The 15,809-nt window shown below is 46.6% G+C and overlaps 2 protein-coding genes and 1 long non-coding RNA gene across 5 annotated transcripts in view; 2 read left to right on the top strand and 1 right to left on the bottom strand.

Annotated features, from left to right (window-relative positions):
- The window catches only part of RASSF4 (Ras association domain family member 4), a 35,382-nt gene extending 30,873 nt beyond the window's left edge, over positions 1 to 4,509 (top strand). For both annotated transcript variants that reach the window (XM_050804331.1, XM_050804330.1), the window contains exons 9-11: positions 728 to 849; positions 1,689 to 1,786; positions 3,057 to 4,509. In XM_050804331.1, coding sequence (XP_050660288.1) covers positions 728 to 849; positions 1,689 to 1,786; positions 3,057 to 3,117 — 281 coding nt within the window. In that variant the 3' untranslated portion in view covers positions 3,118 to 4,509. The remainder of the gene's footprint in view (positions 1 to 727; positions 850 to 1,688; positions 1,787 to 3,056) is intronic.
- Positions 4,510 to 7,437: 2,928 nt separating this feature from the next.
- Positions 7,438 to 10,368, bottom strand: LOC126962817 (uncharacterized). Its single transcript, XR_007728813.1, has 2 exons — positions 10,274 to 10,368; positions 7,438 to 10,160 (listed from the first exon to the last, which is right to left on the bottom strand). It is a non-coding gene; the product is annotated as an uncharacterized LOC126962817 (long non-coding RNA).
- Positions 10,369 to 10,653: 285 nt separating this feature from the next.
- ZNF22 (zinc finger protein 22) lies at positions 10,654 to 15,061 on the top strand. Of its 2 annotated transcripts, none has more exons than XM_050804341.1 (2): positions 10,654 to 10,732; positions 13,043 to 15,061. In XM_050804341.1, exon 2 carries the CDS (start codon positions 13,132 to 13,134, stop codon positions 13,804 to 13,806), a length of 675 nt encoding a protein of 224 aa, XP_050660298.1. In that variant the 5' UTR covers positions 10,654 to 10,732; positions 13,043 to 13,131; the 3' UTR covers positions 13,807 to 15,061. The 2 variants fall into 2 exon arrangements, with proteins under 2 accessions (XP_050660298.1, XP_050660299.1); XM_050804342.1 differs by having other exon boundaries at positions 10,712 to 10,784.
- The last annotated feature ends 748 nt before the right edge of the window (positions 15,062 to 15,809 follow it).

Raw genomic sequence — 15,809 nt, 5'->3', positions numbered from 1 at the left:
CGGAATGACACTGTAGGGGAGGAAAAATATCTTTTCCTTCTACCCATTTAGGTTCATTGGCTGAGGCCCTGTATTTAGATTAACAAAAGCCAGATTAAGGAGAAGAACAGACAGAAGTTTGTTAACACTTGCATCATGCATGCCCTTTGGAATATCCAGGGATGAGTGGTTAGAATTTGGGCTTAAATAGCATATTCACAAAAGAGCAGTAAGTTGTTAGGGAAGTGACAGGACAGAGCAGAAGCGCCTGAGTTTCTGGGGAGGCGAAGGGCCGGAAGGCCACTGCACGAGGAGCTGTCGTCCCACGGAAAGGCTTCACCGGGACATGCTGTGCAGGTTCCTCTGGTGCCCTCTCCAGACTTAGGAGGGGCTCAGGTTGTCTCTGGTGATTAACTCCATCCTTCCCTGGAGAGGGGCAGGGGCACACCTTGACAAATTTATGTCCTGCTTTTCGGCAAATAGGGGAGGGCAAAGAGCCTCACTTGCATCTTCTTCTTCTCAATTGCCAGCTGCTCCACTTAATCCTTATGCCAAAGTGGCAGATTTGGGGGCCCTGTTCTGCCTTCCTTCAGCATGAGCAGGGATCTCTCAGGGCAGTGCTATTAGAGAGGTCTGTGTTCTTAGGGTTCCCTTCGCCCCTAGACGTGCATTTTCTATCAGTTCTTAATCTGGAACAGAGAGAGGTGACTAATCTGCCGTGATTTTTGTAAACCATCTTCTTTTTCAGAGCGGACAAAATTAAAAGACTGCGAGTACCCACTGATTTCCAGAATCCTGCATGGGCCGTGTGAGAAGATCGCCAGGATGTTCCTGATGGAAGCTGACTTGGGCGTGGAAGTCCCCCATGACGTGAGTGGGGGCTGAGGCTAGGGAGGCCTGCTCTAGGGTGAGGGGCTCTTGGGTGACGAGGCCTACTGAGGACTCCTGGCCAGAGCCCTCTCAGGTGATGTCTCCAGGAGCTCCATACCCTCCTGAAGGGCTCCCAGCCCAGCACAGGGAGGCACCAGCCCTCCCTCTCCCATCAGTGACCGCCAGCGCCAACAGCTTAGGGAAAAGAAGAATTTGGGTCCTATAAAACCATGGCCCTGTCCTTTTCCTTTCAGGGAAGTAAAGTCTTTTCCTTCATTGGAATGTATTTTGTTGTCATTATGTGAGAGACCTATGCAAAGGGTTTTTAACTAGGCCCTACCTTGCACCTGTGGAAGACAGGGAGCTATTTAAGTCTTACCAATAGCCTGAGTTCTGACCAGACAGTGAGTGCATTTCCAAACTCCTCTGCTTAGAAGACGCTTACAGGGTTTGAACCTCAGGTAGGAGGCCCAGTGACCCCATATCCCTCAGGCTGCTGCAGTTGCATTCCACTGTTAGAAACAATGGTGCTCCCACCTCCCTACCCCCCAGCCCAGAGGGCACCCGATGTGACAAGGCTGCTGTACTGAATGCTCTTCCTAATATTCAGTTTAATATTTCCTCCCAGGGATAACAGTTGCCTTTGAGATAATAATAGGCTCCTGTCCTGGCATCTGTACCCAACCCAGCAGTGTGGGGGTGGGGTGGGAAAAGCGTCAGCTCCTTCCATGGATACAAGATGTTGGCTGGATGGGCCACTGTGGAAGCCTTGAGGAAAAAAAAAAACATACTTTTGGCTTCGAATTTAAAGCACATTAAAATGTTCTTGGATTTTCTAGGTCGCTCAGTACATTAAGTTTGAAATGCCGGTGCTGGACAGTTTTGTTGAAAAATTAAAAGAAGAGGAAGAAAGAGAAATAATCAAACTGACCATGAAGTAAGCAGCACTGAAACAGCCAGTCATGAGTCCTGAACATCAGGGCAGGTCTGCAAGGCACAGCACCAGTGCCAGCTGGGAGGTCTGTCTCCTCCATGGGCACCGGTGCCCTGGCATGGGAAGGCCTGCTAACCCTGGCTCTCTGGCATCGCCCTCTGGCCCCCTGCTTGGTATTGCCACCACGCTGGGGTGACAGCTTGCCAAAATGGTGGGACGCAGCCCTGATCACCCATCCAGCCTTGGCATCCTCACCAGCATAGGCATGAGCTGCAGAACACCTGGCAGGAGACTCAGGCAGGAACCCAGGTGGGCGCTGGGTCAAGCTTCTGAGGTCTGCTAGTGATGCAGCTCCAAGGAGCAGGCATGCTGAGGCAGACTTGGCCTGGTCGGGGCCTTTCGTCCTAGTGGGAATTCTGAGCCTTCTCCAAAGTGGCAGATGTTGGAACTCCCAGCCTCAGCTGATGTTTTCAGGTGCAGAGGGCCAGTTCAATGAGAAGGTGAGCAGGTGTCACCTGCCAGCTCCTGGGGACACCACGCCAGGGTCCGGCTGCATGAGGTTAGCCAGGCTGTAGTCCCACTGACGTCTCCCCCTCAGCAAAGTGAACTGTGGCGCAGGACTTGTGGAGGGCACCCCACCCAGGGCTGGCAGGGAGGCAGCTAGGAAGGAAAGGGCAGGAGCTCACTGAGAGGGCCTGGGGTGGGTGGGAAAAGGATGGATATTAGCTTCTGGTTGAATGGCCCACGGAAAGCCACATCCTCCACAGGCTCCTGTCTGTGCAGCCAGACCCCACACAGACAGAGGAGACCAAAGTCAGAGGGAATCTTCCACTCTGCAGTCGGTCCTGACCCTGTAGGATTTGAGAGCTGAAAGGGATCTGGGGGTCAACTAGTGGGTCCACTTAACGTACAGAGTGGACACTGAGGCCCAGCACAAGGAAGGTTGCCGCACAGCTTACGGCATAATCTGGGCTGAAACATGGGCTTCCTGATCTCTGCCCTACTGCCCTGTCCACTCCACTGTGCTGTTGTCTGTATTAGAGTCTTTGCAATAGAAATGACAACACTCCGCTTTGATGCTCTGTGCAGTCCGCAGCGCGGTTTCACTGCTCCTCATGAGACGCAGGCCACAGCCTTCCCTCTCTCTGGCAGAGAAGAGATGAGGCTGCTGCAGGGATCTCCTGAGCTGGCCATCTGCAGGTCCCTCGCTCTGCTGCCCACCTCCCTGCCCTGTCCAGCCTCAGTGAGTCCTCTTGGCGATGTCTCCCTCCAGGTTCCAAGCCCTGCGTCTGACGATGCTGCAGCGCCTGGAGCAGCTGGTGGAGGCCAAGTAACTGGCCAACACCTGCCTCTTCCAAAGTCCCCAGCAGTGGCAGGTGCACACTGAGCCCTGGTGGCTGGCCCCGGCTGGTCACATTGACTGATGGCCACTGCCTGAGGAATGGAGCGCCTGTGCGTCTACCTGTCTGAAGCCTGGCACCATGATTCCCACAGCCAGCTCTTGGCTCCAAGATGAGCACCCACAGGAAGCCGACTGAGGCCTGTGGGGCTAGGAACTTGCTGGGTCAGATCTGTGTGGCCAGCCCTGTCCACACCATGCCTTTCCTGCACTGGAGAGCAGTGCTTGCCCAGCCCCTGCGGCTTTAGCTTCACCCGCTTGCTCAGTGCCTGTCCCGGAGACCCTGTGGATCCACAAGCCCCTGTCCTCTTCCTTCATGTGAGATTCTTGTCTGCCCTCATATCATGCTGCCCCGCAGGAACACTGTTGGGAAAAGCAGGGCCTGCCAGCAGGTATGAGATCTAGCCTGCTTTCAGCCGTCACCTCACCACAGCGTCCCCGGCTTCTAAGCCTTCAATGTCACCCTGTGAGTCTGGCACAGCTCAGCCCCAGCACAGAGGTAAGACCAGGAATAAGGCCACAAGTATCTCACTTTCTCTGCAGAAATCAGTCTTTACTTCATCAGAGAGACCTAAAGGGATTCTTAGAAGGAGCTTGCTGCAAGAAACACGGCCATTCAGTCACATTGACGAGGGTCCACATGGCATTGAGAGGTTGCTGCCCTGTGTGGATGAGAGTCCACGGCTGCCCAGCAGCAGCTCCGGAAGGCAGTGTTCAGCCCCACCACCACTGTCCAGTGGGTGCCTGTGTACCTCTTGCCTTTTCTGGGCTTGTGTTTCTCTCTTCTAGTGGGTGGGGATGACTTTCAATACTTCCCCGGAAGGAAGAATGATAAGGAGAAATGTCTGTTTTGAGGAAAGGGCTTTGAATTCCCTAGGGCCAGATACTGAACAATTTGTGTTTGTGACTGATGGAGAATTTCAGGAATGAATGAGACAGCCTTTGCGAAACTATGCAACAGTTTACATCAGTCATGTGAAGTATTTGTCTAAAACAGAGCAAACTGAAGACCAAATTAGTCTCCTGTTGAGGTCCATGGATGGCAGATTTAAAGGGAAGAACCACAAAGGCTTGCAAAGATAGGAGAAGCTCCATCTCTAAAGCATGTAGAAGCTCCTTACGGGTGCCCATCAAGAGCAGAGCTTGGAAGCCACCATGCTGTGCGGAACTGTTTATCAGGGCAAATGTCACAGCAGGATTTCCCCAACCCAGCTCCATCATCACAGATACAGCTGCAGGGGAGGCCTGTTCACTGTTTTGGCGACTCTGCTCCTTTGGCAGCATAGATCCTTAGGTGCTCAATAAAGGCGTGCTGTATTGAACTGAAGAAGTGAGAACCAAGCTTTCTTTTTTTTTTTTTCTTTCTCTGCGTCTCCCCTGACTCCCTTCTCTAACTTCTGAAACTCTTATCCTAAACGATGTGTGGCAGAAGAGCCACAACTTGCTGCTCTAGGAGCTGACATGACTCCTTCATTTCTGTGCATGCCCTGAGGACTAGGGTGGTGCCTGAGGAGAAGCTGCCATGGAACATGCAGGCGTCACTGGTGGGAGCCTACAGTGACCTGGATGATGAGCAATAGAGTCACCCTGAGCCACAGAATCTTAGCATCAGGAGGGCCCCAAGAATCTTCCAGGCCAGGGGCTCAGGTGGGATGGAAGCAGGGCCTAGGAGAGGGTACAAAACAAATCAAACAGGAGCTCCCAGGTAACTGCACTCCCAAGCTATTATTTACAACCTCAGGTGTAGGACAGCTCCTGTCCCATTGTTCAGCTGTAACTGAGTGACTGCCTTGTGCCAGGCCTGTGCTCAGCCCTGGAAGCACAAAGATGGAGCCAGTCTGTCCTGTGTCTAGGGGTCTCCTCATCAGGAGAAGGCGGCCAGACACTGGGAGGGTCAGGAGATAGCTGAGCAGTGAGCCGGCAAAGCTTCTGGGAGTGAGGTGAGGCCGAGGCAGAGTTGGCTAAGAAGTGCATGTGGTGTCACAGGTCAAGATGCACCTGCCAGCCAGGAGCAGGCCAGGTCCTGGCACACAGGAAGCCAGTGGAGCAGGAGACCCTCTCTAAGCACCAGCCTGTTTGGTTGGTTGGTTTGCTTTTGCAAGTTATTACAATATTACTTAAGACCTTTTTGGATAAGTGTCACTTTTAAGGTAGGTGTTATCCATCTAATTTCTGAACATTACGGGTCAGAAAAATCACTAGCAAGTGGCTCAGAAAAAGGGAAAAGGTACACTTCTGCAATCAGCTGAGGAGTTCACACCTTTTTTTTTTTTTTTAATCAACATGATATTTGCTGTTCAGAGGCAATCTGAAAAGCTGCAAATTCAGCTCACCTCAACCCCATAATTTCAAAGGTTAGAGGCTGGTCTCTGTGGTTTCCTACTGGTTCCTGTGGGGAGCTCCCGCTTTCTTTCTCCATAGGGCTTAGGGTATTTCTCATATGCCCTGTTGGCTACCTAGTGTCTCAGGTAATAAACATATTCGAAGATAAAGCAAAGATCCCTATGGGAGAGTGTTGTCTCCTAAAATAGGACTGTCTTGCCAGCACAGGCCTCAAGAACCAGAGAGAATAATAAACAGCACAGGATGAAATCAGCATGATTGCAAAAGGACTGGACTCAGGAAAAACAAGTTTGTTTGCCCAGAACAAATTACCAGAAAGGATCAAAAACATCTTGTTTTTCCTCGGTGATAACCACATGCTACCTGCTTGGAATGTTTACCAGAAAATGGAATAAGACCTTCCCACTGGCAAAATAGAGCCAGGGTTCACCCAGGATACATCTGGCCCCTTAGTCCCATGGAAACAAGGCCCAAAGCATATCCAGGCTGACCAGACGATTTGTGGAGAAACCAGCAGTGCAAAATGTGTCCCTGGTGTGTAGGACGCAGGTGCCTTGCAGCTGCGGAGGGGCAGCAGGATATCCTTGCCAGGTGCAGTGGTGGGCAGCAGCCCCCTGCCCTCAGTTCCTCAGTGGTGATCAGACAGGAAGCTTGGTCGATCGGAGCCAAGCAACTGAGTATAAAAACAGCCAGATGCATGGGCTATATTTAGGCCCTGAGAGCTGCGATTGTTTGGGGTCAGGCTAGCTGCTCACATGCCCTGCCCGAGACTCATGTTGTGCAGGGTGGGGCCCTGTGCCCTCCTGGTCAACTTTTAACAGAGATGTTTTCTCAGACCTAGGAATGGGAATTCCCAGGATTTTCTTTCCCAGAGACTCCAAAGGAAACAGAAAGCCAAGTCTCAGGCTTGGTGGAAAGAACCATTGTTCAGGATCCCTGGGCTGAGAGTTCTTCGGACCACTCTAATTACTGCACATGAGCCACACCTGTAACTGCCTTTCTGGCACTTGAGCTGGGGATCCATGTTGCCAAACACAGACCCAAGGCAGCAGTGGTCCCTGCTGAGACAGCGTGTGTGTGTGTGTGTAAGCCAGTGGGGTGCAGGAGACAAAGACACAGGAAAATGAAACTGTCTTGCCAGGACTTTGCTCACCCCAGAAGACTCTTCTTCCTAGAATGAACCCTTCAAATACCACTGGGCTCAGGGGCACACTGGCCCCTGCTGGGTAGTTTCCCAGAGACACCCCGGCCACTAAGGGATCTGGCCTCTCTTGGGCCAGAATCCCAGAAATATGTGCAGAACGATTCCCAGACTGTGTCCACTCCCTGGCTCCCACGCCCTTGTTCCCTTTCTCCCTTGTGTTTTGTAAATATCATGTGTGACCATTTTCAATAATTTGCATAAAAATTGCCTAGAATTCCATTTGGGAGATACACTGTTACAGAAAGGTTAATAGGCTCTGGAGCCAGACTTTCTGATTGCAAATTCTGTCTTTGCCACTTATAAATGTGCATGACCTTGGGCGAGTTTCTTGCCTCAATTTTCTCATCTGTGAAATGGGGATTCTGTGTGGAAGAAAACAAACTCAAAGTGCTTTCTAGTATTCTTTCACTCAGCAGCAATAATCACAAAAGACTTCTGTGATCAAATGGGGTGGGGAGTTCTCCCCACACACCAACCAAACAATCATTTCTGCAGGGACACCAGCTGGGTGTCCTCTAATTCAGTTTTGACACTATCTACTTGAAGATAGCATCATTTCTCATAGGTTGAGGGCTCAGTCCCATAAGGTGATCTCCACCCGTCCCATTAGTTACAAGCCTTGGCTTCTGGAACTTGTGAACTACGTACTTTAAATTTGGATTCCTATGACCCCCTCCTTGGGTTAATTTGCAAGAGTGTTCACAGAACTCAGCGAAACACATTTCCTGGTTTATTACAAATGATATTCCAAAGGATACAGAAAAAGAAATGCATAGAGTGAGGTATGAAGAAAAGGGTGCAGAGCTTCCATGCCCCTTCCCCTTTGCAGCCCCCCAACCCCAGGTGTCACCCTCCAGTAACATCCATGTGTTCAAGTATCCAGAAGCTCTCTGAACCCAGTCCTTTTGGGGGCTTTTATGGAGACTTCGTAACATAGGCATGATTGATTAATTCATCAGCCATTGGCAATCCACTTCACCTTCAGTTGCCCTCCTCCCCAGATGTTGATAGGGTGGAGCTGAAATTGCCATCCTTTTATTCCTGCCGTGGTCTTTGCAGTGACCAGCCCCATCCTGAAGCTACCCAGGGGCTGCCAGGCAACAGTCAACTCATTAGCATATAAAACGACATCACTTTGGAGATTCTAAGGATTTTAGAAGTTGTATGTCAGGAAATGGGTAGAAGACCAACTATTTATTTCACAATATCACAGGATAATAACAATTCCTATCTCTTAAGGTTGGTGGAGGTACATTAGTCAACTTTAATGCAATAACAACACCAAGAATCTCAGTGTTACAAGAGCATTTGTTTCTCTAACGTTACGTGGAATTGTTGTAGCTACATGTGAGCTTCTGTGGCTCTGCTCCATGTGTCTTATCATCCTGGGTCCTAGACTAAAGGGACAGCCCCTACTTGGGACATGCTATTCTCAAGGCAGAGGGAAAGAGCAGAGTCCTGGCAGAAACACAATGACTCGAAGCTTCTTCTGGGATGTGGTGTACCCCTTGCATCCAGTCACATGCAGTCGGCCAATTCAAATCAGTGGTCAAGTCAACATCAGTGGGATGGGCATGTGGTTCACAAGGAGGCATCGGAGTCACACCACAAAGTGCAGGGACCAAAACCAGAGAAGGTGGAGCAAACTCTCAGGAACAATCATGCCTCAGGGATCTCACGTGAGATCCTCAAATGCTGCAAACAGTGTGCGGCACACAATAAGCACTCAGTAAGTGTTAACTATTATTATATTAATAGCTAAGCTGAAGGCATAAAACCCTACCTGCTTTCTCTCCTTGTCTTTTTCCCATTCTCCTTTACCCTCCTCTCCCTCATATCTTTCTCCGGCTCTCCTTCCTCTCCATCCTTACTGCCTAGGACTCTGTCCACACTTAGAGACACACACCCCTTTATTTCCTGACTTTTATTTCTCTCTTTTTAAAAAATCCATCCTTGTTTACCCGATGCTTTAGTCGACATACCTCTGGGCCTTCTATGGCTGGCCCAGTTGTTTTCAGGTATAGGAAAAAGGGATAATCCACCTTTATGTAGACATGAAAAGAGTTAGTTTTAATTAGTAACTACCTTACTAACAAAATGGTTTTTTAAAATTATCTTTTTATTTTAGTGTACATAGAGCAGACACTCCCAACAGGTCACGTTTGCTCCTGACACTTTTCCTAAACCATTTCTACATATCTGGCCATTGCTCTTTACCCCCAAACTCTCCAACCACCAGCATCAACCAACTTATAATAATTTAATAATAAAAGTAACAGCAATGACTGTCATTTCTTCTGTGTTATACATTGTGCTAAGTGCCTTACATTATCTCATTTAATCACTGCAATAGTCCAGATACTCTCTAGATTGTGAGTGGAGCTTCTTTGTCCAGACCTCATTCAGCTTTGTGCTTTGCCATATGCAGAGACAGCTCCCTACAGAGCAGAAAGCCTCAGCTTAAGAGAATGAACCTGTGACTTAGTTTAGCCTCCACCAACAACCCACTATATTACTTCAGGCAGGTCAGCCTCTCTTGCCTCAGTTTACTGATTTGCAAGACAGATATGATCATCTGTGCTTCATGATACTATGGTGAAGATGAGTAACCAGAAGACAAGATGTAAAAGCACTTTGTAAACAATAAGGCATCTTATAAATTCATTCATTCAACAAATATTTACTGAGTGCCTGTTCCCTGCTGAGCACTGTTATTAGCACTGCAGACACAATAAAGAACTAAAGAGACAGATCATGACAGGCATCGTGTGCCACTGCAAGGCCCCTGACTTTGCTGTAATAAGTTGGGAAGTCTTTGAAGGTTTTGAACAAATGAATGACACGATCTGACTTAGGTTTAAGAGGATTACTCTGGGGCTGTGAATAGACTGTAGGGCAACCAGTCAGGAAGCCAGTATAATAATCCAGAAGGTGGATGAAGGTGGCTTGGTGGTTATAGCAGTGGAACTGTTGAAAGTGGCTCGATAATGAATATATTTTAAAGATGAAGCCAACAGAATTTGCCGATAAATCACAGGTGAGTTTTGGATGAAAAAAAGAAGCGACAACAAGGACATCAAGGTTTTTGGCCTGAGCAACTGGAAAGATGATGGGATCTTCAACCATCCCTGGGAAGAAGACTGTTGCAAGAACAGGTTAGGTAGATATCAGGAATTCATTTTGGGGTATGTTAAGTTTGGGATGTCCATTACACATGCAAATGCAGCTATTGAGTAATCAGTTCGATATACAAGTCTAAAGTTCAATAACATTCACGTCCCACGGTCAGACTGGAGTTACCAATGCGGGAGTCTTCAGCATGCAGCAATAGCATTGGAAGCCAAGAGGTGGAGGAGTTACCCACGGAGTGGGGGAACTCGGAGGTCAGCTGGTCAGATGACTGAGCACGGCCAGGATGGCTGAGGAGGAGCCTGGAAGGAAGAAGAACCAAGAGAGATCATTACTAATGAGCAACAAAAGGGGTGTGTTGAAATCAGACTTTGGAACCATAAAGAACCACTCCAATTCTGGGTCGTCCGCTTACACACGGTGAACGGAGCAAATTTCTTCTCTGAGCCTTGGTTCCTTTCCTGTAAATGGAGTATAACCGCTCCCATCTTACAGGTGCTTTTCGGTGATAATTAAATAAGGTGACTTCGTGAAAAGTACCAGGCTCTCAAAAAGCTCAGTATTTGTAGAAAGTATGCAGTTTCTAGGTTGGAGAAGCCGGAGTTTGTTTTCAAAAGCCTCGACCACACACAAGGGCGGTTACAGCTCCTGAGGTCCTAGAGGGTCACAGGACGCCTTCCGAGTCGGGGCGGGGGGAGGAGAAAACAAAACCACAAGAAAAAACGAACAACGCTTTCGGGTGGGTCCGGGACCATAGAGGGTCGCTCCGCCTCATTCCTAGAGCGACCGCGGCGGCGCCAGAGCGCGGCGAGGCCCTCACTTCCGGCGGCGTGGGAGGCGCCCAGCGAGCCAGGGTCGTGGCTGATCCCGCGCGGTGAGTGGGCCTGTGGCGAGTGCGGCGCGTGGGGCCCGCGTCGGATACTCAGGTCCGCTCGGGAGCGCGCTGGCCGTAACGAGGGCGGCGCGGGCCGGGGCGATGGCGTGGCTGGCGTCTCCGGCCTCCGGGCTGTGCCTGGCCGCCGGGCGGGGGCGGGAGGGCCACGCGGGCTCAGGGTGGGGCCGCGGCCTGCGCGGCGGGCTGGCCGGGTCAATGAGGAGCGGCCGGCGGAGTGCAGGGGACAGGGGAGGCTTGGAGTGAGGGCCCCGGCGAGGCGCGGCCCGCAGCGGGTGGAACCAGTCGGGTGAGCAGCAGCCCCGGCCTCTTCCGTCGCTCGGAGCGTTCGAGGACTAGATAACGTGGAACAAATGCTTAGGCGGCACAGGGCTGCTCTGAGCGGTTTTCAGATTCAGACTCATGGCAACTTCTAACATCCTGATGGTGTTGCCACTTTATCATTACCCTCCTCATTTTACGAGGAAACTAAGGCACATTCCAGTTAGCTGGGTGTGCAGGAACAGCAGCTTCTGTCACTCAGGTTTAACTTGGTGCTTGCCCCTGCTGCGGAGCTGTGCAAAGCACGGGTCGCCGCGCTGGACTGAGCGATGGAAGATGTGGCTGCCACTAAGAATACAGGCTCTGGAGTCAAACTGCTAGGATCTGGGAACCCGGCCAGTGCCTTCTAGCATTGTGCCCTCGTTTCCTTAACTTCAAACGGAAATAACTGTATAAAGGTGCCGGGAGAATTAAAAAGCTAGTACAGAATCAAGTTACACAGTGTCTGGCACATACTACCTATTAGTATGATTGCCTCATCCGTAGGTGGATTTGACAGTCTGAGTTTCTGACTACATCTGACTCCCATTGTATTAAATGCATGTGCTTTTAAAAATATGTATAATGACCATTATAGTTATTAAAAAAAAAAAACTCAACAACACCAACACCATGTACCAAACTAACACAGTGTCTCCTGTGTGGTAGATGTTCTGTAAATATTTGCTTAAGTTAAGGACTGAGTAGTGCTAACTGTAATCTTGTGTTATATGCAGCTTGCTCTTATGCTAACCATAATTACAGCTGATGTAATTATTAAATATCCAGATAAAGTCCTGGGCCTAAAGTCTCAATTATACAATAAGATGAAAGGAAAGCAAGAAAAATGATGTTTTTGTTTTCATTTATTTGCTTTATATGCTTGTATTCAAAGAAACCCAGAGTAATTGTTTCTGTTTTAAATTCCACATTCTGGCAAAAGATAATGAAAAATAGTTCCAATAATTGTATTGCTTTTGAAGTTCTAGATTTTCCCACATTGCCACCTATGTGGGGTTTGTAGGGATTTTTGTTGGTTTGTTTTGGCTGTTATTTTAAATAGCCACAAGTCAGCCTTATAAATAAATAAAATTATTTCAGATTTTGAATTTTGCAGCATTTGGGTATTCTAAAAATTCCATCCTACTTTTAACATGTAAACTCATTTTCTCCCCGCTCTCCTTTTCTTGTGTCCTACCTACCATGCTTTTTTCTACTCAGTTTCATTCAACTATCTGGTAAAAGTTCTTTTGCAGTTTTCCTCTCTCCGAAAACAATACTTTTGTTTTGGGTTTTCAACAGATTGCTTTCTTGGATCATTAGGATCTATAAAAACCAATAATAAAGCGTGTCTTCATAGACTAAGTAAACCTAACCACTCCCTATAGAGAAGTTTCAATTTTCAAAGCACTTTATGCTACAGAATTAGAGCTAAGCTGTCATCTAGAGCTATGGAAATCGAATGCTAAATACAGATAAATAGGAATATATCATAAAGTAGTATAATGTGTCATTTCTTATTCATTTGGATACTTTAGGCAGTTACTAGTGAGTAGAAGTTTAACACGGAACTAAATATTAAAACATAGTGATATTCTATTACACAAATTTTGATTGTCTTTTGGAGTCATTCCATTCCCATTAAGATTTACCATATCTCCACTTTTTAGTCCTTCAAAATTATGTACTCATTTGGTAATGCCTAGAAAATTTATATTTCACCTCATCACTTTGTTTTTATCCTGTCCCAATAGAAACTCCAGTGCTAAACTCAGTCAAAATTTGGTGATATTTGTTAAGCTTAAACTCTGGAATTGTTAGAATTACTTTGCAAGTATTTCCCCCCATATTATCTTTGTTTGCATTTGTACTTTTTAAATTTAAACATGAATGCAATTTTGGTGGTTTGAAGAGATATTAAAATTGAATAATTAACAGATACCTATATTTTTTTTCTGATCATCTATACTTTTTTTTCCCTTCTACACACAGAAAATTCTGAGCTGTGCACCGCTAGGAAATGAAACAGTAGTTCAGAAGAAGCCTGTAAACTCTCTTACAAATACATTTGGTTATTCACCATGAGGTTAGCAAAGCCTAAAGCGGGTATTTCTCGGAGCTCAAGCCAAGGAAAGGCCTATGAGAACAAGCGCAAAACAGGCCGGCCACGGCAGAAGTGGGGCATGACTATTCGATTTGACTCAAGCTTGAGTAGACTCAGAAGAAGCTTGGATGACAAACCCTATAAATGTACTGAATGTGAAAAGAGTTTCAGTCAGAGTTCAACTCTTTTTCAACACCAGAAGATCCATACTGGAAAGAAATCCCATAAATGTGCTGATTGTGGGAAAAGTTTCTTTCAGAGTTCTAATCTCATTCAGCATCGACGGATCCATACTGGGGAAAAGCCCTACAAATGTGATGAGTGTGGAGAAAGCTTTAAACAGAGCTCAAATCTCATTCAGCACCAGAGAATTCATACTGGAGAAAAACCCTATCAGTGTGATGAGTGTGGCCGGTGTTTCAGCCAGAGCTCCCACCTTATTCAACATCAGAGAACCCACACCGGGGAGAAACCCTACCAGTGCAGTGAATGTGGCAAATGTTTCAGTCAGAGCTCTCATCTGAGGCAGCACATGAAGGTGCATAAAGAAGAGAAGCCTCGTAAAACGCGGGGCAAAAATATCAGGGTGAAGACTCACTTACCCTCTTGGAAAGCTGGTACAGGAAGGAAGTCTGTGGCTGGTCTCCGTTAAGTATAGGGCTTTTTGACAGCTTTTTGTGCCCCCTTGAGAAAAAAAAAAAGTAAAAAATGAATCTTTTTTAGAAATAGAGATGCTTTATAGTAGATCACTTAAATACTGGATCTTTTGCTAGTGTGAAAACATTGGGAATTTAATGACATTGAGCTGAAAGAAATTACATGAGTCCAGCTACCCTCATTTCTTTTTTATGTGACATGGAGCACAAAGAACTGAAAATACGTTTTGAGGGAGCATGACATTGTTGACCTAATTTGAAATTACTTCCGTTTTCAAACACCATCATGATTTGCAGATACATTTTGAGAAAAACCATCATGTTTTGAGGATACATTTGTGAAAGTGCAGGCATGCCAACGATTACTCAGTTTTAGGACTGTGGAAGAAAAAATTAAAAGGGAGAAGAAATTAATTCCACTACTTTTGAAGTTCTGCAACAGACGAGATTTTGTTTGTAAAGTTTTGTAGTATATTAACCATTGGTTTATGACTCTAGATTCAACATATTAAAATGTATTCAAGCTCACAGATTTTTAATCAGTAAGGCCCATCTATATTAGTTCTTTTATTTCTTCTCCTTGTTGACAGCTGTTAATTAAAGGAGTAAGGATTTCCCTGTTTGTTTGTTTTTTAACCAAATTCTTAGAGATGCTATAGAATCTAAATGAGAACTGAATTGAACCTTAAGTCTCCTATTCCTACTAATAGAGTTCTTTGTGATGGTAACTGCTGTGTCATTTGTTTTCCACAAGTTGGGATGGATTCATGTCGATCCATTCCCATGTCCTTGACCTCTTCTGGCATTCTTTTGTGCTATGACAAACTGAGCCAGCCTTTTAGATCTACATGAATAAATGAACTATTTTACCAAGAAGAATCTCAGCTTGCTTTCTGCTAATTAAAAACCTACAATTTACACACCTCCCTGCCTTCAAAACTGTGAGCTTTAGATAGCCCTGCTTAAATGTTTGTCAACAACAAGAGTCATGTAATGTGTCAGTGCATTGTAGCTCCTTTGAAATTTAACTCTTTCTATGTTACATGAATTGTTTTAAGGAGTCCGGCAAACATGTTTATTCACTTCCATGAGAATGGTGCCAAGTGTCAGACTCTGTTGAGCCCTCAGCTCAGGTTTTAATTTCTATTGAATGCTAACATTCTTCTGATTTTTTGGTATCTTTTATATCGGTTTCTGCTGTATTAATGACAATTATTCATGAAAATAAAAAATGAAATATTTTGTATACTACTACCTTCTGTTTATTTTTCTCCTGGGGAATTGCTTTAATTATTTAGACACTAGATCTAAAATCACAGCTTTTGGATGGATCACTTGCTTTGCCTGTTTTTGATTTCCTCACACTTGAACTTTGCCTTCCTCCTGGCCTTGCATTTGAGCATAGGGCCATAGAAGTTGGCCTTGTTATGGCCTTGTTGACAAGTGTCATTCCGCAGAATATTCACAAGGTGTTTTGTAAGCATGAGATGATCACAGTTTTTTACGAAAGAAGTGATCTTTGGCCGCCCTGTTTCATCCAAGTCACTCCTTGGCAGGACTGGCTATGGGGCCTTTTTGAGGATTTATCAATGTTCTTCACATTAGTGTTGTGTCTGGAATAGCTTCAGGCCAGGGCCAACACTTCTTTCCTAAATTTCAGGAATTTGCCCATTCTGACAGCAAACAGGGCTGTGCACAGTAGTGATATTAAAAATAATTAAGCAGTATGACCTTCAGGACAGCAGAAGAATTGTCACAGACTAAGGTCCCTTGTGTGCTTTGAGCATGGAGATGCATTACTCTGTTCCTCCACTGTGTTGGGGAACATGTGGAGAGGAGCACAGATAAGGGGTATTTTTGGTTAATAGAGCTCTGGACCAGTGGGAGATAGATGGAGCCAGTCTTGATCTAGAGATGTCCCAGGGTTTTGAGTGTAGTGACTATATGGGATTTGGGATTATCTTCCTTGGGTAGAAGGTATATTGTGTGTGGAAGGAGG

This window comes from Macaca thibetana, chromosome 9 (genome assembly GCF_024542745.1).
Source record: "Macaca thibetana thibetana isolate TM-01 chromosome 9, ASM2454274v1, whole genome shotgun sequence".
Taxonomy (NCBI): domain Eukaryota; kingdom Metazoa; phylum Chordata; class Mammalia; order Primates; family Cercopithecidae; genus Macaca; species Macaca thibetana.
Note: the sequence above shows the minus strand (reverse complement) of the source record. Positions and strands in the feature narration are given on the sequence as shown.